This window comes from Egretta garzetta, unplaced genomic scaffold, assembly GCF_000687185.1.
Source record: "Egretta garzetta isolate BGI_Z169 unplaced genomic scaffold, ASM68718v1 scaffold77, whole genome shotgun sequence".
NCBI classification, from domain to species: domain Eukaryota; kingdom Metazoa; phylum Chordata; class Aves; order Pelecaniformes; family Ardeidae; genus Egretta; species Egretta garzetta.
This window is the reverse complement of record NW_009260130.1, coordinates 91,638-114,822: the sequence shown is the minus strand read 5'-3', so window position 1 is coordinate 114,822 and position 23,185 is coordinate 91,638. Positions and strand designations below refer to the sequence as shown.

The 23,185-nt window shown below is 39.2% G+C and overlaps 1 protein-coding gene across 1 annotated transcript in view; it reads left to right on the top strand.

The window, feature by feature from the left end:
- The first annotated feature begins 3,800 nt into the window (after window positions 1-3,800).
- The window catches only part of CCDC158 (coiled-coil domain containing 158), a 29,535-nt gene continuing 10,150 nt past the window's right edge, over window positions 3,801-23,185 (top strand). The window contains exons 1-15 of the mRNA XM_035896961.1: window positions 3,801-3,869; window positions 4,289-4,398; window positions 4,651-4,978; window positions 5,319-5,395; window positions 5,996-6,106; window positions 7,298-7,412; window positions 10,782-10,901; window positions 12,430-12,627; window positions 13,891-14,373; window positions 15,146-15,335; window positions 16,653-16,805; window positions 17,250-17,362; window positions 18,149-18,307; window positions 19,974-20,066; window positions 21,417-21,542. Coding sequence (XP_035752854.1) covers window positions 4,358-4,398; window positions 4,651-4,978; window positions 5,319-5,395; window positions 5,996-6,106; window positions 7,298-7,412; window positions 10,782-10,901; window positions 12,430-12,627; window positions 13,891-14,373; window positions 15,146-15,335; window positions 16,653-16,805; window positions 17,250-17,362; window positions 18,149-18,307; window positions 19,974-20,066; window positions 21,417-21,542 — 2,307 coding nt within the window. The 5' untranslated portion in view covers window positions 3,801-3,869; window positions 4,289-4,357. The remainder of the gene's footprint in view (window positions 3,870-4,288; window positions 4,399-4,650; window positions 4,979-5,318; window positions 5,396-5,995; window positions 6,107-7,297; window positions 7,413-10,781; window positions 10,902-12,429; window positions 12,628-13,890; window positions 14,374-15,145; window positions 15,336-16,652; window positions 16,806-17,249; window positions 17,363-18,148; window positions 18,308-19,973; window positions 20,067-21,416; window positions 21,543-23,185) is intronic.

Genomic DNA, 23,185 nt, shown 5'->3' with positions numbered 1-23,185 from the left:
CGCTGGGGGTGGACTGGTTGGCGGCGCTCGGCCTGGCCGCAGGGAAAACGCGGGCCGGGGGGGAGCGGCAGGTCCGTCCCGGTTTGGGGATCTTGGCCCTGTTGTCGTGGCGTAGTTGAACTTTCAGGGGCTGCTGTGTGAGGTTGGAGGCAATGTTTTCACTTTGGAGAAGCATTTCTGGTATTGGGGGGTGTAGTCTGGGATACAGGGTTTCACTTTTCTCCATTATGTGCCCTTAGGAAGCACCCATGGTGGTCTGCAGCTACCTCTTGACTTACAGTGTAGTCCCGTGTCTTCCAGAGGACCCGTCACCTTGGAAAATCCAAATAACACAAATAAAATCCCATCAAGCACCATCCGGCTCAAAGCTACCCCTAAGTAATACATTTTTCTTCATTTTTCCTTTTTTTTTTGTTCTGTGAGGAAAAGGGTCACAGACTTGTCCCTTAAGGACTAGTAATAGCAATCGTGCTCCCAGAACTCAAGAGGTACAAGTCTAGCCTTGCCCTCGTTGAGCTCATCCCAGACTTCAATTTTTCTTTTCTTTTGGGCATACCTCCAAAAGCACTTTTGTGAGGAAAAAGTCTTTGGCTTTAATCAAGCAGATTGGGGTAGACAATATTTGTAGATGAGATCAAGGCAGACGTTTATAGAAATCTCATCTTCAGTGTTTCTTGTAGAAAAATTCTGTATCTGGAAACAACGTAGGAAAGTGGTAGGACGTTTATAGAAATCTCATCTTCAGTGTTTCTTCTCTATCTGGAAACAATGTAGGAATGTGTATGTATATGATTTGCCACTTTGTTGTTGCAAAACTTTACAGGCGATGCTAACAAGTACTTATAAAGGCCTGCATCTGTGCTCATCCTGACAAAACAAAGCATAAGACTTTAAAAAGGAGAGACACTATCTCCCTCAATATCCTTTAATTCTTCCTGCAGTATTAAAATTAGAAGGGCAAAATTCATAAAGTTGATTCTTAATGTATTAGAAAATAAGGGCAGATCTTTTTCTTCACAGGTGCTGTTATGATGAGTGAGAATATCTAGGAATTAAGGTAATACACAGGTTTTGTTTGTTATTAAAAAAGTTCCTGTACTTTCTGTCTGTCATTACAGTAAACAGCACACTCGCTGAAAATGAAAGCCAACAGATTCGTAAGGTGTAGTCTGTTGTACTAATGTGACAGGAAAGATGTGAACACAAAATTTAAGGATATGGGTGCCCAAGGCACTCTACAGTGAAGGATGAATTACACTGATCATTGTAATTTGTGTGCCAGGATAATAGCTTCATTTCTATCCACAGTGGAATGAGTTCTGCTGGCAATATAGCTACTGCTATTTCTGCACAAGTAACAGGATATAGTACTGCCTTTTGATAATGAATTTGCAGGGGTCCAGAATTCTGCCTACTATTAGATTCAAAATAATTCAGCATTGGAAAAGTGATACTTTTGAAATTTACTGGTTTGGGTGATTCCCTCCCCGAAGGTGGTGCTTGTATTTAGTGATTTTCATAGACAGTTGTGTGAAAGTTCCTCCCAAAAAAGGATCATTAATGAGTTTGAAAATAAATGGCCAACTGAGAAGAATAGGGGATGGTATTTTTCTTCTAAAGCTTCAATTCACTGATTCACTCAGACTCTGATGGATCAAACCTAAGTGTCATCTCACCACTGCTTATTGCAACAGTGTGTAGTGGCAGATGTATAGAAAAATGGTCAGGAGAAAGTGATAATTTTGCTTAGTATACCTCAGTATCTTAGTGTTCAGGGAATTAAAATGTAAGGACTTACTGAATCTGAATGTCTGTCCCAAATGTCATTTATTAGTCCTGGGGGTTTGTCTAGTCATTCTTTTAACCTGTTGATGCATTTAGGTTATACTCCACAATAACAGGGCAGTGTTGAAAGAGCCTCCGCCCTTGCCTGTGGCTGATGCCCTTTGTTTCCACTTTCAGGGTAATAGACTCCTCAGGATGCTTTTCCCCGTGCTCTGTTTGCACCTGTGGCCTCTAATCTTTTTTATCAGTAATGTTATAGAATGAAAATCCAGATTTACCAGGATGTGTTAATAAAAATGCAGAGAGGCGGCATAGCAAGTGCAGTGCACAGACACAGGAACTTGTTGCATTGTAAAAAAAAAAAAGTGCTGCGTGGACAGAAATCAACTGTGCATGTTGTAATTGGGTCATTTGGGAATGTCACAGTCCTGCTATGCACACACAACAGTACTGACGCTAAATGACAGGGAGCTGCTCTCCTTGCTGATCTCATATTCCTCCCTCACCTGTAGGCTTGCCACTTAAATTATTTTTCCATCATTTTAGATTTCTCTTTGTCCCTCAACGATTTTTTCTTTGTGTTTCCTCTTAGCTTTCTTCTTTTTACAGCTTATAGGTGAACTGCCAAAACTTGCCTATTACTCTCACTTAGACTGGATTTCTTCTCTTGGTCAGAAAAATTCCTTTTGCCTTTTTTTTTCCTTATCTGTCTACTTTCTTTGCAAACACACATTCCCACCCACCCCCCTCCCCGCAATGTAGGAAAAATAAGATGGTGTGAATCTGCACAGGTTTCCTTTCTTCTGTGCTTGAGGTTCTATATAACCAAACGCTTCTCTGATTCTACACGTTTTCTGAGATGTTTCTTATTATGCCTGCAAATGAAGTGTTTGAGAGGTTTTTGTGGGCTTGATTGACCATACAGTTAACAGTTTTCTGTCAGTAAGGTAGCATTTTACTGGCCAGCTAGGAGAAAAAATGCATAAATAGAAGGAAATCCGTTTTCAGAAGATAAACCAGTTTAGTTCTGGTTTTTTGATGAAGTGTTATTTTACTTGTTTGGACTTTTATACATTATGCCTGCTAGTGGCGAAACACAATAGTTGAGTTGACTACAGTGGAGCTGCAGCAGTTGAAGACGCAGCGCTGTGTTGCCAAATCTAAGTGCAAACCAGGAAAATACAACAGCATTACCAAATAAATTCTTTAGTTTCCCTTGTCTTTTCAGTTACTCATTTCAAGTTGCATTTGTGTCACGGTGCAGCTGGATACTCTTCTGTGTTCAGCCCTGCCTTTTCAGCCAATGTTTCTGTGTGCTGTTGCGCAGGGAGGCACTGGAAAGGCAAACAAAATAGGCTCTCAAACTCCACAAAGCAGCCACCAAATTCCCAGTGGAATCAATGACACATTTTTTGAGTCATGAGGAATCTTTACCAAGTGGCAATATGCCTAGTCTGGGCAAGTATTAAACACATTTCAGAACAAGGTTTTGGAGTAAATCACTGTGAACATTGCACACTATTATGTGATTTAGAAGGGTGGTCATAAGTTCAAGTTTCAAGTTGAAGCCTCTTCAGGCCCTGCATCTTGAACAGCTCTTGTTGGTGCAAGCCCAAGGTAAAGGCAGAGCAGTTCTGAGGTGATCTCTGAACACTGGGGCATTCCCCACACAGTGTGCAACCCTAGAATTGGCTGGGTTTGTCATCCTTAGAAAAGACGATTCCTAGGCTTGGCTATCGATAGATGGGCACTGAGAGGCACTAATGCCCACTTTGTACAGATGACTTAATTCTCATGTAACGACTCTTGTTTCAACACTTAAATTTATCTGCCTTTCAGGTGCTGCTAGCCCATTTCTTGGCAACCAGAATGTTTTAGCTTCTTCCATTCTCAACAAAGTGATGGAAAACTCAGCTGCTTCTAGTACTGGTAGCAGCCCACCCAATAGTGTCTCCTGTTCTAAATATAAAATACATACTGATCCTGAGAAAAAAAACATGAGCGGTGCTGGCAAAGAACATGTGGAAAACATTCTGGAAGAATATTCACAGAAAGGTAGAGATGTGCAGAAGAGGCTGAAGGAAGTGAGTTGTAAATTTGGGGCAGTTTCTTTAAGTATAGATGAGCTTTTGTTGTTTTCATCATTGGTGAGTCTTTGGACAGTTTTGCCAGCACTATTTTGAGCAGCCTCTTGTCTGCTGTAAATTGTACTTGGCTGTCATGATTCCCACTTGTCGTTTGACAGACAGAAATAGGCAATGGGTGATAATGTCCTTGGCATGATCCATGTAATGTTATTTCATGCATAGTCAGTCCACCACAGCACAGTGTGACTGGCTGGTTAACGAAAGAATATTTAAAAAAAAGAAAAAAACTAAAAGAAACAAAAATAACCTCTTAATTCTCATACCCATGCTGCTCTCTGCCTCTTTTTTTTTTAAGGTTATATATTCAGTATTTTTGTTGGTTTAGCATGGTGGTTTGGGTTTTTTTTCTCCTTTAGACCACTGAGCTACGTGAACAACAGAAAATCAATTTAAGACTCATCATTGCTGATTTGCAGACTAAACTGATGGAAGTGCAATCGGAAAGAGATGTGCTTCAGGATACCAGGTATGAAGGGCAAGCCAGATGTATTATGGAGAGAATATATGTGGGCTGCAAGAGGCATACGAGATCTCCTGAGTGAGAAACTTGCCCTCAGGAATGCAGACAATGAGACTATGGCAGCTTGGTTTAGAAAATTGCTTATTATGTAGTTGTAAAGAACAGCAGTTAATCAACTTAAGTATTACAGCTATTAGGATAAAAATCCCTGTTGTGAATATTGTTTTTTTAAATTATTTCTTCGGTTTCCAAACTCAGACAAAAGGAATCCCAGAGCCGAGAGAATGTAAAAATACAACTAAAAAATACTATTCAGGAGCTGGAAGCTGCCAACCAGCTGCAGGAGGAGATGCTAAGGGAGGCTGACAGCCAAACCGAGCATCTGAGAAAGATGGTACACAGCCACGAGGAAGTACTTCTGGAACTACATGGCATCCTAATGGACTACGAAGACAGCACAGGCAAGAAACTCTATGAGTATGAGAATATTACCAGCCTACACATCCACAACCTGAGCACAGCATTTGCTGATGTCCTGCGACATTTAGACTCGGAGGTGTCATACCTCAAAGAAAAGGTTGTCCTGGTATGTGAAGAAAGCACTACTTTTCCTTCCAGCATTCTGTGTTCTGTTTTTTAGAAAATATTTTTGAAACCTCCATGAGCTCCTTTCTAAAACGGCCTAAGGAAGTGGTTATGGCATAAAGAGGTACAAATGCTGCTTTGCAGTTAAGATGGAAGGTGCTGGTATGCCAGCCTTTTACACTGTCCCCAACTTGAGATGGGGTTTATTGCTGCAATTTAATGTGTGTTGTGCATGTTTTCACAATTCAAAGTAAAAAGAAAAAGAAAGAAATTACACTTTGAAAACTACTGTTTAGACTGTCTTTTCTTCAGGCATTAGCATTGTCATCTGTTTACAATAGGTGGAAGAAGAACTTGAGTCACTGAAAAAAGTTTCACAGACCCAAAACCAACTTCTGCTTCAGCAACATCAAAATAGGTACCTGTTCTCTGTTTATTTATTCATAAAACATAAATAGACGTTTTTCCATGTTTCACAGATAATTCATTTCTGATGATGACAGTGTTGGAGGGGGGGAGTGTCTGGGGAGCAGCAAGCGATGCTTTTGAGGACTTACTAATTGTTCCATTCCAGATGTTCAATTTACTCTTGACTTTCTGCTGCTTTTTCCTTCCATGCTGGCAATTTCCTGTTTTATTCACTGTCTCAAAAAGTACTATTTTGACAGAATCTGTACACCTTACTTTTGTAAGTGTGATTGGTCGCTTAGAATTTGTTGGGAGACTAGTTCCACCGTTAAAAGACTGAAAGTAATCACTTTGGCATTTTCTTAGTAATTTCACTAAGAGCTTTGTCCTTCCTTGTTCAAGAAGTCCTAATTTCCCTAGCTATCCACCTGAATTATACGGTAACCTGTTCAAAATAAAAGGGTCAATAACCCGATACGTACTGTTTCGTTCACAATAGAAGATCAAAATTATTACATTTCTGATGATGAAAAATACCATTACCTGTTCAGTGGAGAAGTTATTATTTGCCAAGACTCAAATAATAACCAGTATTTTCTTCTTGAAACAGGATTGAGCAGCTAATAAGTGAGCATGAACAGGAGGTGGCAGCACTACCTGATAAAGCTAACAGTGCATGCAGCTATGCAAATAGTACCCAAAGCCAGATGGAGATGATTCAGTATGTTTTTTTGATTATAGTGTAGAAAATGTTAAGAGTAACCTTAATTTGAGAGAACGCTTATGCTGCTAGTACTCTCTACTCTGTGCCCTACGCTCTTGGTTTCTTAGTGTCTTTGTTTAAAGAGTTAAGCAGTCCTTGCATAAGTTATGGCATGAAATAAAAAAGGGAAGAAACAAAAAAACATTAAACCATGCTATATAGGGGAGAGGCAAAATAGCCATGCATTAGGCAGACTCTGGGAACCGGGAGACTCGGGCTGGTTCTCTTCTCAGACTGCTCCGGCTCTGAACAAGAATAAGGCCAGCAAAGTCAGTGGAAGTTCAGACTGGCTCAAAACGTCAGCTCTGTTCTTGCCACCAGCTTCTGGAATGATGAACCTCTGCTATCTGAGTTGTGAAGAGTTTCTGCGGAGCACATGGCTAGAGTTAAGGGATGAAGGAGTACGGAAGCTAAGAGCCGTGGCTGAGTGCAGTTTTAGGTGGCTGCGTTGCACCATGACCTTTGCCTTCTAAATGTTCTGGGGATTCAGATACAAAATTCATTTCCGGCAGCGTTGTCGGTTTAATCACAAACAAGAAAGGGTAAACAGTTGGGTTGTTTGCATACATGTAGAAATAGTAATGAACAATAATTTTAAAGAAGGGGTAATTTTCATTTGGGATAAATAGCTATGTTGGTACTGTTGACTTTGGTAACAATTGAGTGAGAATAAAAAGACTAATTCTTACCGGCCATTTGATGACTCAGAAGTCAGTGCTCAATGTATCAGTTAAAAAAATGAGGACATTCCATGCAGCGTTACAAACTTAAGATGAGATTTAAATATCAGTATGCATTATTTTCTGACTTGTATAGCTGAGATTGAATAGCTGATAGCAAAATGCTTCTCAGTTCTGCTTGTAGAATAGTCAGGGTGCATTTGAAAGCAGACTTAGCTTTCTTAGAACTTGCTTGAGAATAAATGAGTTATCAGAAATAAAAAGCATCAAGATTTCAATGTATGTAATTTTATGTGAGATAAATATCCAAGAGCAAATCTAGCCAGTAAGAAGGTGATCCCACTGTGAATGATAATCACACTTCAGTAAGTTTCAGCAGTCACACCGATTGCAGAGAAAACAATGACAAATGTTTCGTGCTTTCATGGTTCTTACAGTTCCTAATTTCTTCACCTAAAACTTTTCTCAGAGAACAAACAAGAAATCAGAATTCAGTGCATCCACATCAAGTTAGTCACCTGGAATCTACAGTTTCTCAGCTGCGTTCTGAATTACGAGACGCAAAGAAGACGTACGAAGACAAGGTGTGTTAGAGTTGGATTTGTGTGTTAGCAGCAGTGCCAATGAAACTGGGTATGTGGGTGTCTGAAATGTTCTGGATATGTAAGGGAAGTCTTTTGATAAGGGATTGCTTCAGAAAAACTGTGCGGACAGTAAGATAAATTACATTATCCTTAACTCTATTTGTATTAACACAAAATAGCTTTGCAAAACTTGGTGGACACAGAATAGTTTGCCGAATTTATTGAGAGCATAGCATAAATGATGTCTCTTGGAAATACGTAAGATGATTTTGCACTACAAACATCACTTGCACTTGCAGGACAAGAACTTTGTTCCACTATACCACTAGAGAATCTATCAGAAAAAAACTGGCAGTAAAAATAGCTTCTTATTTAAGTCGTAATGCCCAGAAAAATTATTTGGTAACTTTGTCTTGGTAAGTGCAAGGATGGGAGAATATAGAGATTCCAGCAGCGTTTGAGAAGCATTCAGGTGCCTGGAGACACCCCGTTGTGAATTAAGAGTCTTTAACAGTCATTGAAATCCAAAGGCTTCTTATCGGCAGGGTATAATATAGGCAAAAAAGGCAGGCTGGCCAGCACCTGTTATTCAAACCATTTCTTAATCCCACTAGAAAACATTAGTCTTGAGAAACTATTTTTAACCATGTTTCTCCCTGAAGACCAACTTTTTTCCAGGTAGTACAGCAGGGAATTACTGCAGACAAATGGAGAGAACTTCTTGCAGTCCCACCACACAGTCTCTGCCATGTCACTAACTGCAGCATTTTATATCCCATTTCCATATCACTTCTGCTGCGTCTTTCACTTATTTCACTGCTTTGGATTCCAGTTTTATAAACAGTTTGAATATCTTCAAAGTCTTTCTTATTTTTGTGAAAGATAATTCATGTTTTCCTTAGAAAATGACCTGAAAACACTTGCTTTCCACTCCCTTTAAAAATTAGTGGAGCTGACCCATGCAGAAATGATGGATCCAAATTCAGCTTAGGTTACAAGTCATGAGGATTTAGGCATCCTTCTCCTACATACTACTGGAAAGGGAAAGTTCAGGTCACAGGAGTGCCATGAAGTTTGGCAGAGCTGATAGTCTCTGATCCAAAAAGGTCTGAGAATGGAATGGCAGGGATGTGCAGGTCAAGCCTGCGGAGGGGTGGTGTTACGTGTACTTGTGCTATAAAGCAGAGCAGGAAGGATATTGTGGTTAACAATTTCTGTAGGTTTCCACCTTTATTGATTCCCTTGGTTCACATGTATTAAAACTCACACTAGTCAGTTCCAAAGGTGACTTTCACAGCATAACAACTGAACTATGGGGAATTTGTAAATTAATCTCTATTACTGTATTTCATTCTCGAGGAACAGTACAGTATATGGTATGCTTTCCATATTAGGTCTTTTTACCTCAATTCTTTTGATTTAAATCATGCAGTGCACAGCATAAGGTTGTATCACGTATATAGCTATAACTGTAGTGTATATTCCTTAGGCAATGCTCCCTTTCATAATGTTTACCTTATAACAGATGTAAAATTGGAAATTGGGAATCAAGTTAAGGCTATTTTTCACAGTCTACCAACTCCAGAAAGTGTTGGGTTTATATCTATAAAAGAATATACTACTTGGTCCAATAAAAATTGCTTTTGAATAGGAAGTGTAATATGCTGAATTGCTAAGGTAGATTTTAGTGAGAGACAAGTTGATAGCTGGAGATCATTTGATCTCAGGCTGTTATGTGGAGTCATTCCTGTGAAGGTGTGAGGGAGTATCTAAATAAAGCTCTTACGACTGTATGCCCCTCTTTTACAGCAAGCATTTCTCCACAGCTTCTCTGGTAGGAAAACACCTTAGCAACTAAAATCTCCAAGGGAGTGGGTGAAAACTAAAGCCAGTGTAAGTTGTTGATACCAGATAGTTTCAGCAATCAGAAAATCTGGTACTTACCCACTTATTGGATATAAATGTAAATATGTTCTATTTGGATATGCCTATGTTAATACCTTTATTAAAAAGTGTTGTAGACTGGTCTGTCATCTCATACACTGCCAGAAGTCACATCCTTTCAGAGAAAGTGACTACCACTTGGAGCAAAACATGTTTGCATGTAGATTTCTTAATGTGTTCACAGTGAATAAATATACCTCCCTGCCTTAGCTACACAAGACATGCTGTTACGCCTAGGTGCTTCTGAAGAACTTCACTGTATCATTAAACACAAAATGAATATGGCTGAATATATGCTTGGGACCAAATTCTCCCTAAATTAACTTAATTGTGCAGGAAAGGCCCCGTGTGAGGACGGCTCTTTCTGTCACTGTCTGTGAAAGCCTATTGAGAATGTTGTGCATGGTCATGGAGCTCTGTAGAGGGTGTCCTTCAGGCTTAACTTTTCTATGGAAATATGGAGTAGTTGCATAAGGAGGGTTTCCAGGAGAAGTAATCTAGGATTTACTGAGATTTCTCCTGATGGAGGCATCAGGAGAAATCTCAGTAAATCCTAGATTACTTCACAAAGTCAGAGAAACTTCTTTCAAGAAGGAGCTCAGGCAATTACAGGAAGAAAAAGCCCTGATAATGTCCTGCTGCTGCTTAGCTCTAGGAAGAGAAGATTACTGATTTTATCCAATTTTGGGGAAGGAAAACTTCATAAGATTTTCAGAAGTTTCCTTGACAACATCCTCTCATATCATCCTGATGTTCCCAGCCACCATTTGGTGAAGGACATGAGGTTTTGGGACTAGCCCTGCATAAATGGTCCATTACTAATTGAAAAGTGTTATGTCGTCACTATAATCAGATGCAGGAAAGAGGGGGTGCGGGGCAGAAGAGGAAGGGAGGAGATTATTGCTTTTGTCGCAAGCTGAAGAAACGTTTTTAAGGAAGTAGAAAGGAAATGCCCAGATTTTGGTTTTAGCCAAAAGAGAGATTGCAGATCCTAAAGTGTTCATTAGAAGCACACTGTAGGAGATTTTGTGTATTTTCTCATTGAGTGATTCCATATAAATTGCATTTTACTTACCACTTGCATTATATTTTCTAACTGCAAATCAAGCAAGGAGCTTAAACTTCTTTTCTAAAGTGGCTCCTTTCCCGTTCCATTCAATGTTTACAGTGTAGGTAAGGAATTTTTGAAGAGCTGTGGATCAGGGTGGAAGCCAATTCATTCTCAGGAACCTCAGTTAACTTTGCAGTGAAATTGAGCTTAATGACTAAAAGAGGACATGCAGCTAGGGAATAACTGCTGAGCCAGAAGATGACATTTGGACTTCTTTCGAGTAGAACCCAGAAGAAAACCAGCAGAAATCCCATGTACTATTTAAAATAGAATACATTATGATAATTTTTAATGAATATTTATCTTTATTCTAGGTTAAAGATCTTGAGAAGCAGTTGCACCTAGCTCATTCTGGGATAGCAGAAGCTCCAACAGAACGAGATCAATGCAGCCAAGAATCTGGAAATCTGAATGACCGGATTCATCAATTGTTGGTAAAAACAAGTGATAGTATTGAAGAAAATCCTGCTTTCTATAAGCCCCTTCTTACTGCTGGTGGTCAGATTTGCACATTGCTTGTTTCCAAAGTGCAGTAGCCCTCTTATATTTAAGTTTGAGGATTATTTTTTACTAGAAATTTGAATTAGAGCTGTGAAGAAAGTTTCCCAAAGGCCTTTGCCATTAGCAATGCAGGACATTCAGAATTAAGATTAACTTTGTCATAAATTCAAAATCCTCGAACCCCATGCAAATCATATTAAAGATGCTGAGCCACCTACACTTTAACCTCACAGTTTAGATCCCTCTGTTAAGGAACCTTGTCCCTTAACACATATTTTGCAAGACATACCTGGGATTTTCCTAACAAATAGCTCTAAACGTTCCTTTGTAACTGATTGAGAATACTCAAAAATTGAACACACAGCATAAAAAAAAATTGCCACAAAGGGTTGGTTTCATCACAACTGGCTTCATGTACTGTAATTAGCCTTGCTTTTCTTCTTACATAAGATTATTCCTTAATGACTGGATTTTGGGATATTAGTTTTGTGGTTTCATTAGCTTTGTTTGCCTATTTAAGTGTCACAGTGCTTCTGAAGGAGATGTTGAAATTATTTCATTCCATATGGTGTTCTCCCATTGAAGAATATGTTAGTGTAAATCTTTTCCTACGGATTGTACATAGCTATAGAGAAGACTGGAGTCAGAATAATCACTGCATAATTGAAGGTTAGGAGTGTAATTTTAGGATTCCCTTTGCTTCTGTGTCTTCAGCTCATGTATTGATTCTGCCATTATCTGAGCGTCCTACTTATTTCTCTACTTCAGCTTTAACAATATGCAGATAGTTAATAATAGCAAAAGTTATGATTAGCAGAAGTCCCTATTGATAATTCAGTTTGGGCACATTTTAAATTCATATTTTTGAAATTGGTAGCTCGGAAATTTTATGCCACTATTTTTAATACTAGTTACATTTTAAATTATCATTTGTAATTTCAGTTACGTACTGTTAGGATTATGTCTGAGGTGGAAAAGGTTTAAGCTCTGGAGAACACGTGACAAATTGCTACATGAGATGAAACAAGCAGTGAACAATTCCTATTAGTGGTAATGATGGGTATTTATCAAGATGAGTATTTATTCCTTGGCACGTAATATGGTGCTTCGTTGGTTTTCAGTTGATATTGACACAATATAATCTTATTTCATTTTGTAGCTTATACTGATTTGGGGATAGATATAAATGACATGAAAGGCTTGAGCACTGAAGTGTTACTTGCTTCAGAATAATTCTAGCAGCAGTGTATGAAGTTGAAAGTTACTGCTTTCTTGGATGAAAACATGTAGGAGGTGTCAGACTAGTTTAGCCAATATTCCTGGCTCGTGCTAAGTGTAAATCCCTGCAGCTGTCCCTATTCAGATATGTAACCATGTAATTCACTGTTGCTAAAGTTAAGAGAAAGACTAAAAAAATCCTAAATGTGATTCAAGGAGGGAGATGGCTTTAATTTCTTGCAGATGGAACTTCATAAAAAAGAGGTAGAACTAAGTCTAGAAAAAGAGCAGAACAAGCGATTCTGGGATCGGAACACTGACAACAGCATCACCATTGACCATCTCAGGAGAGAACTAGACAACAAAAACATGCAATTGCAGCACATGGAAAACACAGTAAAGAAAATGAGGACTGAATGTCACAGACAAATGGAGTGCCAGGTTGGTGAGCAACTGCAGTGTGGTAGTGTTCAGGACACAAAGTGCACCAGCTGGGGGCTGTACTTCAGAGAGAAGTACTGTAACTCTGGTTACCATGGTCAGGAGGCCTCTGGAGTTCATGTGCAAAATTTTCCTTCCAAAGATGGAGATACATGACAGTCAGAATTTACTTTTTTTTTTTCTGTTAATTTGACCTGTTCACCCTTCATTTCTCTTTACTGATGAGGGAGTAGAAGCATTGATTTTAATTTCGATTTTTGATATACAAGCCTTAGGAGAAAATTAGTGTTCTGCCGATAGTGTGTTTGATTTTGACTGTAAACTTCCAAACCAACATTTTGTACATTTCCAGAAAGTTCGATGCTGCCAGACTAACAAACAAACTATTGAAGGTAGTCTTTTCGGTAGTGAGCACTTCTGTAAGGATAATGAGTAAATTAAAGGCCTTCATAGTGCCTTTCTTTATGTAGTGCTTAATGAAAACATAATGAAGTTTGTGTTTGTAACCCTAAGCTGAATGCAGTGCTATGTCAGAAGAACTACTTTGGACAAAGTAGATTCCTAGACACTGACTTGTAGTACATTCCCCTTTCTTCAAGACTTCAGCCCCTCGAAAATGAGCTGTAATTAGGTAACCCACTTGGCATTATGAGTAAAGATCAAGTTAATTCCTTTATTTTCTACCAACCACAGGCTTGTGCTACCTCACACATCACTCTGCATTCTCTCAATCCATTATTTTTCCTTTAAAATCTTCCCACCAGGAAGTTCGTTCTTTTCTTCTGTTTCTATTTTGTACTATTAGCAGTTCCTGAGTCACAGTACTTTGTGCTTTAAGTGGTGCACATTGCTGCCTGCAGGAATAAAATCAGTAATAAATTATTCATGTACATACATTTTTTTTTCCAACTTACAGTGCAGTCAGTTGAGTTTTAATACTTAAAGTTCTTTACATCCAACTACCCTAAATTTCTACTAACATTGCTGGTTTATTCCTTTTTTTTTTTACATCAGTTTAACATTTTCCATTTTTTATGATGAAAACCCCAATATTCTAAGCAATACTTCATTTATTAAAATGGAGAAAGTGGAAAGAAAACTGTAAGAATCACATAGTCGTTGTAGACCAGACCATGCTGACCTAATTTTCCTGTAAAACTAAGATATTTAAGATGAACTATAGAAAACCAGAGATGTGACAGGAAAGTCTGAAGGTAAAAATAAATGTTTCTCTTGGTTGATACTTCTATTGCTATTACTCAGATGGCTGCAATTAAGGAAAAAATTGAAGGCATTGGAAGAATCTCCTCTTTGACTGTCCAGCTGGATTCAACTAAGGAAACACTCCATAAAGTTAAAGAAGATCTTGCAGCCAAACAGATCGATTTGGAGACTGCTGAGAAAACAGTGTCAAATCTGACGGCCCGTCTGCGGGAGAAAGAGAGCGCCCTTGAGGTTACCAATAAGGAAGTCAAGAAGCTACATTCACAACTTGGCAGTAGGATGCAGGAGCTCCAGCATCTAAAGAATGAAGAGGACTGTTTGCACAATGTGCAGTCGGAGTGTGAGACACTGAAACTGCAGCTGTTAGAGAAGGAAAGGATTATTGAGATTCTCCAACAACAAATTGATAACATGACCCAGGTTGTGGGCCAGCACAGTCGAACTGCTGGAGCAATGGAAGTTGAGAAATCTCAGCTTATAAAAGAAATCAATGACTGGAAACTTAAAGTAGAAGAACTTCAGGTGTGCAAATGATGCTGTATTTATGTCTCTCTAGGACAGTAAATGTTTTCTGTTTTTAAATCTGTACCTCAATGGGCCAGTACCGTGGTTTTTAAAGCAGGTCAGACAACGCACCTTGAATCCTAACAGCACTAGAAGAGTTAGTGGGCAGAGAAGAATAATATTATCACATTACCACCAGAAATGAATAATTCACTGGTGCAAAGCCTTTGCCAAAAAGTTTGTGAAAGCTGGAATATAACATGCTGTCCTAAGTGATACAATTGTCCACACCAGTAACAGAACCAGAAATACAAGGTGTTACTGAGAAATAACAGGAGAGTGAGCATGCAGAATTCCAAACTGAGGACACTATTTATAACTGGTTATTTCTCAGACAGGAATTACAGGATACAGTAGTCTTATGCAGGTCAGCATCTTCAGAAAAAAAATTCACTCCAGATAGAGAATTTCATCTTCCTCTTGTGAGAAGACAGTTGAGCATTAGGAGTGAACATGGAGGTAGTGCTACAAGAGAATGGAAATAACTTTCATATACACCTGGTAAGGTTAAACGTGCTGTGAAGCCATCGCATCCATTTCTATTGTACCCTTTTTGCCTGGATTAGCAATTTGCACAGGAGTAATTTGTCTATTTTACTCTGGTTTTCTTTGTTGCCCCAAACTGTTCTCTGACAACTAAGATTTAAAGTAATGATGTCTGCACATCTTTGTGGTTGTTTTATATAATATGTATATTACACATAATTACTCTTGGTTTTTATGTAAGTAGATTGCAAAGGATGAGAAAGAAGCCAGAATACATGAAATGGAGGCCAGACTGAATGAGCTGGAACTGGAAAAGGTTAAACTGGTAAACACATGCAGTGAGAGGCTCCATGCACTTAATGATATGAAACTGGAAAAAGACCAGCTAATGAATGAACTCCAAGCCGGTCGGAGTGAGCTAGCTGGCCTTGCAGGTAGGGAGCCACGACTTAGCTCAGCTCCGAGAGCTGCTAAATGGGGCTGATGTTAAAAATAGAAGACCAGCTTGCTTGCTGAATCCAAATATGGCTGCTGGTACGGCCGAAGGTTCCCTGCCAGCACGGGGTGGTCAGATTGCTTCAGTCATGGATTGGGATTCTGGCACAGAGTGATGGGAATACAATCTTCATGGCATCTCTCACTACTCTGAGCAAAAATACTTAAATCGCTTGACTCTGGAGACCGAAGAAGCAGATCTAGTAAATTACAGAATAGAAACGTAACCGCTTTTTCCCGAGTGTTATTTAAGAGTGCTGGTGGATCCCATTAACCGTCTCCGGTCAAATCATAGTGTGACTTTGTTTCTGTTTTGTTGTAGTTTTGCTACAATGTTATTTAAAGGTTTATGTTCTAACTCCCAAGCACTGTTTTCACAGCTAATGGCTGGGGAAGCCAATCAAGATAATATTTACAAAGAAAAATAAATATTAGGGGCTGGACCCAAGGTAACCACCAAAATTCAGGGAGATGCTCTGTTAAATCTGCACTGCAGCAAGACAGATGATACTGTTCACATGCTTTGCTCTCTGCACACCCCTGTACTCTCGTAAAATACCCATTGGTAATGTTTATTTCTTCACAACTCAACTATATTTCTAAACTCATTAAGTCTTTTAAGAATTAGACGGATGCTGTGATTTTACATGGAAGGTCTGCCATAGGTTTCTCTAGTACTGTCAGGGTGACTGAGGTATAAGAAAGGCTTATCGGAGCGAATGACCACAGAGGAATTAGGGCCAAGCTGTGGATAGAGTCTGAGCTCACAGCTGGCTGGCTTGCAGCGGTATGGGTGACAGGACTTGAAGAGAGACTTAAGAAACAGAGCTGAGAAGCAGAGTTGCGGGGAAATGCTCGACAAATTAGATCATTTCAGACCTTGGTCTGGTGTGGCTGGAGAGAAAAATGACCAGGGCAAAACGCTGTCTCACTAATACCCCTAACTTTCACACTATGCCGTTGGTTCTAGCAGCAGGAACTCAGAAATGTGGATTTGTATCACTTCCTTGAGCTGTTGCTCTGGCGAGCAACCCAAGAAGACATTTGTTTCTGGTGAAACAGAAGCTTTTGCTGCCATGCAGGAGAATGAACTACTAGTTGTGCATTTGTTTGCAGTGGATGTTACTTGTTCTATGTCTTGGCTATCTGCATAGCTAATACACCTTTAAAGAGAGTAGGCGACAGGTCGGTAATCTTAGTCTAGAAGAATGATAATTTTTGTCACTATAATTTCAATCTTGACTTACTCTCACCAGGGGGATTTGAAGATTTGAAGAGGGATTACCAGGATAAAATCGAGGAGATGGAAAATACTGCAAACAGACTGAAAATGCAGTTGAAATCTGCCCAAGCTGAACTTGAACAGACCAGGACTGCTTTAAAGACTATGGGGGGATCAGATGGCCATGGTAATTATAGATTGAACTTCCCAAAAATCACACACATTTGTCTTTTTAACGAGGATTTTTGTAAGTATTGATCCCCCGATACATGCTGTAATAATATTCCAGATATTTTGTGAAATAAATAATATTGCAGACAACAACATATTTTACCACTTACAACATACTATAAAACATAAACCATGAGTTGAGTTTTTTCAGGTGATCTTTGTGCAGATTTCCAGGGAATGCTGTCTTCTTGTCTTGTGTGTGTGATGGGTCTGGTTCCACTACCTTGGACAATGCTCCAGCTGATTCTGATGGGTGGCTTACAGACATAAGTGACTATAGGATCCTGCTTCAACTTACTTATTCTAACATAGTGCTGAGAACTGACTTCCAGAGTCTTTTGTTGGAACTCAGAATGCATGATCAATGTTGTTCATTGGGAATTAACCTTATCTTTTACAGCTATGAAAGTTGCAGTGGGAATGCAGAAGCAGATCACAGCCAAGAGAGGACAGATAGATGCGTTACAGAGCAAGATTAAATTCTTGGAAGAGGCAATGACAAACGCAGCTAAGGTCACAAGAGATCCGTGTAAAAATATTTAACTGTATCTAGAGAAATCTTGCTTTGGAGAAATGCATGGCCAAAAGCACAATTGGCCCAAGAAGGACCAAAGAGAATTCTCCTTGATGTAATGGCCACCTTTGCTGTCCTCCTGCTAGCATACATCAGGGAATATCTCCACCATACAAGTTAGCCTTCCGCACAGAGACAGCTTTTCATTTATATTTGTTCTCTGTGAAAGAACAGGACTGGTTTCAATGAAAATCAAGCTCTTGCATATCAGTTCCTTTTAAAAATGTCAGCTAATGTGTTCTGTATCCTGAATTTGGCCCACAGTGCTTTCCCTTCTTTGTTTTCTGAGGTGGTTCTTTGCAGTTCTGGTTGTAAACTCTATGTCAAGGTCTGTCTTGCATGTTGAAATCTTTCTTGCATTTTCTGTGACACAGAAATCGTTTGGTTTCCAGTAGCTGGACTTTACTGAATGATCATGTATATTTGTTCACTATAACCTGTCCTCCTCCTTTACTGGCTTTGGATCCTGTGGATTCTGAAGCTTAAAATTCCAGTTTCAAAATGGATCTAAAATCTGAGATGTTACTTCATCAGGACCAGTCCAGTTGTACTTTTCTTTATAAGGCCTATCTTCTTGTTGAATAACCTCATCTTTCTGCAAGATGCAATAGGCTGGTTAATTCAGATCTTCCAAAGAGAAAAAAAAATTGCAGAAAACAAGCATGTATATTGTAAGTAGTTACAAATTCTTGACTTGTATTTTGTTGTCCTTATTTTAAATTCAGGACAAGCATTACCTTAGAGAAGAAAATAATAAACTAAGTCAAGAATTGAGCTATATTACAGCAGAAAATACCAAGATTACTGGGGAACTGGAGATCCTGAGATTGCAAGACAAACGTCTGAAAGAAAAAATACCTAAGATGGAGACAGCCCTTGACAAGGTAATTCTAGGTGGCGTTGAGTTCAGTGAGACTTCTGCGTGCTTTCCTCTACAGCCACTTGGGAAGAGAAAACGTCTGACCTCTTACCTAGGCTGTATTTAGTGTGTCCTATTCACGTGTACTGTACGATATTTACCTGAAGAGATGTCTATAGTTAAGATTGTCTTCTGGGTTTTTAATGGTAAAAGGCTTCTACTTTCATTAAGAGAATTCTTGATTTACTCTTTACTAGCTCAGGGAAATAGAAAGTGCAGAGAATTTAAAGCAGATTGACCTTCCACTGGCTCGTGGAACAGCTCATTTCCCTCGTTATTCAGTATAGCAGGGGCTCCGCTGGAACAGAGAGTGGGCACACACTGCCTCAACACACGTGTCCATGTTCAGCCCTTTCTGGGACCCCAGTTAGCCAGCTGTGGGTCCCTCAGGGTGAGGGAAGTTTTTAAGAAACATGGTGGTGTTCCATTTGCCTTTTTTAGTTGAGGTTTTTGTTGCTGACATACCTGACTCTTAAGGCTAGGTTCTGCATTTCGGTCTGACTAGGACATAAATCCCAGGTGTCCTACAGGTAAGCTGCTGCTCTTCCAGAAGGAAGAGTCCTTCTCAGCTGCTCAGAATTCTAGCTTTTCAGGATGTAAATTTCTATGTAAGGTGTCATTCTCAAATTGCTTTATTACTTTAAGAAATAACAAAAGTAATTTTGATACTTCCTGCCAAATGTGGCATTTCTTAAAATTCTTGACGCTGGAAACTTAACTTTCTTTGTAATATATATCATTGTGCGCAGTACTAGCCACCTGACACAGAAGCTGAGACACAGTGAAGGCGGGTGCTCACTGGAAACAAGCACGTGTGGTGTACTAAATAACAATTCTTTGAAATTAGTAAAGGTTGTACTGTGTCGTCTCAGAGGATGCTAGTATATAGCATTGCAGAGCATCCATTGTATGAACATCATAAAGTGCAATTGGCCATCTTGCTCAGCATTAATGATTCAGAGTTAAATGTTCAATAACCGTACATCCACCGTGCCTCAGGGAGCCTGCCTGTGCCTCAGCGGCAGTCATAAAGAAGCACACAAAGGGAGCCAGGTTTTATTTTAAAACCAAAGAGGGAATTCTGCTAGAGTGATAAAAGCAGTCTGGTTCATAAAGATCTATCTCTTTCTTTTTGTGCTTTGGCTTAGAGATTCCTCTCTTCTTCTCACTGTCCTGATAAGTACTCAATGAAAAACAGCTACATTATTAGATCTTCTCACACCTTTTCAGAGTAAACTTTTTAAAGAAGAAAGAGTCAATAACAACTTAAAGACAGGTCAACAAAGTTATGAGCCATCCATTTTAAAACCTTGAATATAGTTTTGCCTCATTAGCACAGTTGAGTTGTCTAATCCCAGAGGTGTTCAATAGGTCTAGGACTGTCCCTGACAGGATTAGCTCCCTTCTGTGATATTATGGCTACTAGGATCATATAACCAGTCAGATGCTTTTGTAAGCCTATCAAGAAAGGCATCTGGTCATCTTGCAGTATTTCTGTACTGATAGCAGTAGATAAATGTAGCATCTGTACATGTACCTTTTTGTTTCTTTACCAGAAAGAAAAAATGAAAGGGTGTAATCCACAGAAAGTTATCGAAATTAATTTAAGCCTCTTCTATCCTCTCTTACAGGCATCCATGCAGTTTGCAGAATGTCAGTGCATAATCCAGTGTCAGGAACAAGAAGCCATGCGCTTCCGACTGCAGCATACTTTAGATGTAAAAGTAAGTACATTACTGAGAAGCATGGGTATAAAGTTAGATACGTTCACTTTGTGTCCTAACTTCAGGTTTAACCCTATTTATTGCAAATGCTTTAAAAAGTTTGTGTTCTGAAACCCTTTTTTACGTGGACTACCTCATTGCTGCACAAGTCACGTCCATAATTTCAGTTACTTTGAAGTGCTATTTACAGTAAGGGCAACAAAAAAATTAAACAGCTATGGGAATATTGGACCATATGCTTCAGCTGCTGAGCTTTGGTTTCAGTGACACTTCAGCATTTTCTTGTGGCCCTAGGCAAATAAAAGCTAGAAATGTTCATGCATCATTATGAAAAATGAATTAGAGAGACAAGGTCTGTAGAGGTGCTTTCTACTAGTGTAACTGTTAGAGACAGAAAGCACTAACAAAGTTTTGGGCACCCACATCCTTCTTCAGGCCTGAAATAAAACCAGCAACCTTGAAGCTACATACAGGCCGGAAACAAGGGCTCTGAGATTAATTTGATTATGCTAATTAGCTAGGCAGCACAAAAAAAAAAAAACATTTTTAAGAAGCAAGAAGAGGTATTAGCAAGGGGAAATGAAATAGGGTCATGAAGTATCTGGGACAGAAAAAAGAAGACATGTAATAGGCATCTCTGGAGCATTAGTGAAATATAGGGTAGACGGAAAATCATGCAGTAATGTAAAGCCAGTATCTCTGTTACAGACACCAGAGTTTTTATTGCCCAATACATTTAGTTCAATCTCTATCTAACTAATGAGTTTAATAGAGAATATTACCTTTGCCTTATTTTTTACCATAGACTATTAAGGCTGCAATGAAACTACTGCTATAAATGAATGGTACACTTGGAAGAGTAGTATTGTCATAAGAAATTATCGTTAATTTTAGTGACCCACTCCAGTTGCTAGTTTTGAGTGAGGAAACAAAACGTTACATTCAAAATACAAATCTATGTAAGCAATACAAAAAGTACCTCATATGAACAATGGTGGGGAATCTCGCATTCCAGCGAAAGAAATTCTCACCCAAGTGGGGAAAAAAGGGTATGAGAACTGCGAGACAGTTTAATTTTGTGGCGGCCCTGAGACATCCTCCACTTGAATGGTTCCAGAGCATATGTTAAAATTATGAAAATAAATGAAACTGCCACTCTTGCACCCCGGTTGGTCACTAAAAGGGTTATGTCTGAGCACACCTAATAAATACTAGGAATCGTTTTGAGAATTGAGTGCTGCATATCATAAAAGATTTGACTGAAAGAGATGCCCTGTTACAGAGGGCCTATACCTGTTTATTCTACTTAGCTATACTTGCTTATTGTGCTTGGCTAACATTTTTCCGCAGGAACTGCAGGGCCCAGGCTACTCATCAGCTTCTGCTCCAGGCAAGCTGCGGCACATAGCGCCTCTTTCCCACCTGCACTCTGCTGTCGTGCCACCTTCCCTGAGCTTGGCCAGCTGTGCCCCTCACGTGAGTACTTGCCTCAAAATGGGAGACTGCACGGGAAACGGGGACGTTCCAAAGAGTAAAAATAACATGGAATTTCTAAATAGTGTCCAAGAGTGAATTCTTAACACCAAAGATACTCTATAGGTTCTCGTATGCTAGGGCCTTTCAGATTATTTTTTTTTTGCAAAACATATGTAAAAACCAACCAGACATTAAAAAATTCTATAGATTATAAGAGGAGTTTATCTAACCTCTATTACCAAAAACATTTATAAACTATTAAAATGGAAGGTACTATTCTGTAAGCAGTTTGGTTTTCACTTTTTTTTTTTGCTATTACTTGACCTGCTGTAAATCACTTACATTTGGCAGTGAAATAGACTTGTACATACTTCCCGATAAATTTCATCATTGAGTCACCTGTACTAGTTTTTTATACATAAAGCATTCTCCAAGCTGGCCTTCACTGATTTTGACCAATTTTAGCCTAAAAGACACATCATTGTCCTTCCTTCCTTTTGTTTTTGTACATCTACGTTTAGATTTAAATTAGATGCTAGTGTTGTTCTAATTTTTCGTTACAGAAAACATCAACTCAAATATCTCATGCAAAAAAAAAAAATCTTTTGGTATTTTCTGTATAGATTTTGTATATTTCTCCAAAAGGGACCTGACACATCTCCCACAGAAATTGGTAGAGGTCTTTTTGATAATTTTTACCTCAGAATCTGTAGGACACTACGAGTTAGAGCAGATATTTTTCAGTAATATTTTCTGCTTTACTTTCTGATGTGGTGGCAAACATTTACATCAAGGAACAAAGGATAGTTAATTCTGTGAAATCCCTGCAGCCATCAGGCACTCCCATTCTCTTTTCTTTGAGTTCATCAATTTCTACTTCTGAGGATAAAGAAGGAAAAAGGACCGATTTTTAATGTAGTACCATGGTGAGGACGAAACAGGTTGTAGGAGAACTTGATTCAAGGTATACTTGAACCTTCTTGGTTCCTGCATGATTAGTTATTGTACAAAATGAAGCAGCTCCAACGTTTTGAGACAGAGACCCTACCTGGCTGATAGCCTGGTTTCTTAGCCGGAATGTGGGAAAGAAGGATTTGGTCTGACTCAGTATCACATTGACCCATTATGAAGCTGAGGATTTGTTCTCCATATAAGCTCTGCTGAAACCAGTGCATTCCCTTTGGAAATGGCATTTCTCGCCATGAAAACATGTTAGCAAAATGTTTCTGGCCAGTTTCATCCACGGGTGAAGTGTAAGTCAGTGAGAGCAGTGCTTTGAACGTGTGAAGTGCTGAGTAGTCTGAAAAATCCAGTTCTTCACAAAAAGAAAGGATTCTTTGAACCAGGCCTGTGCCTCAAGTCCTGATCAGTAAAATGAGAATAATATTGCACTTCATCTCAGAGTATGGCTGTGACAGTAAAGTGGTTTATATTTGCGGACAGCTCAGCTGTTACAGAAATGAGTGCCTAGAAAACACCCTGATACACTAAGATTTCTGTCTTCAGAGCTGTGTTTGTGTACAGTACAGTAATGCCTGGGATCACAGGTTAAAAAGGAGAGAACACGATTGTCGTAAGCAAAGATTATTGGTTCTGAGTACTGAAAAAGTTAATGGTTGTATTGGGGGGGGGGGGGGGTTTTT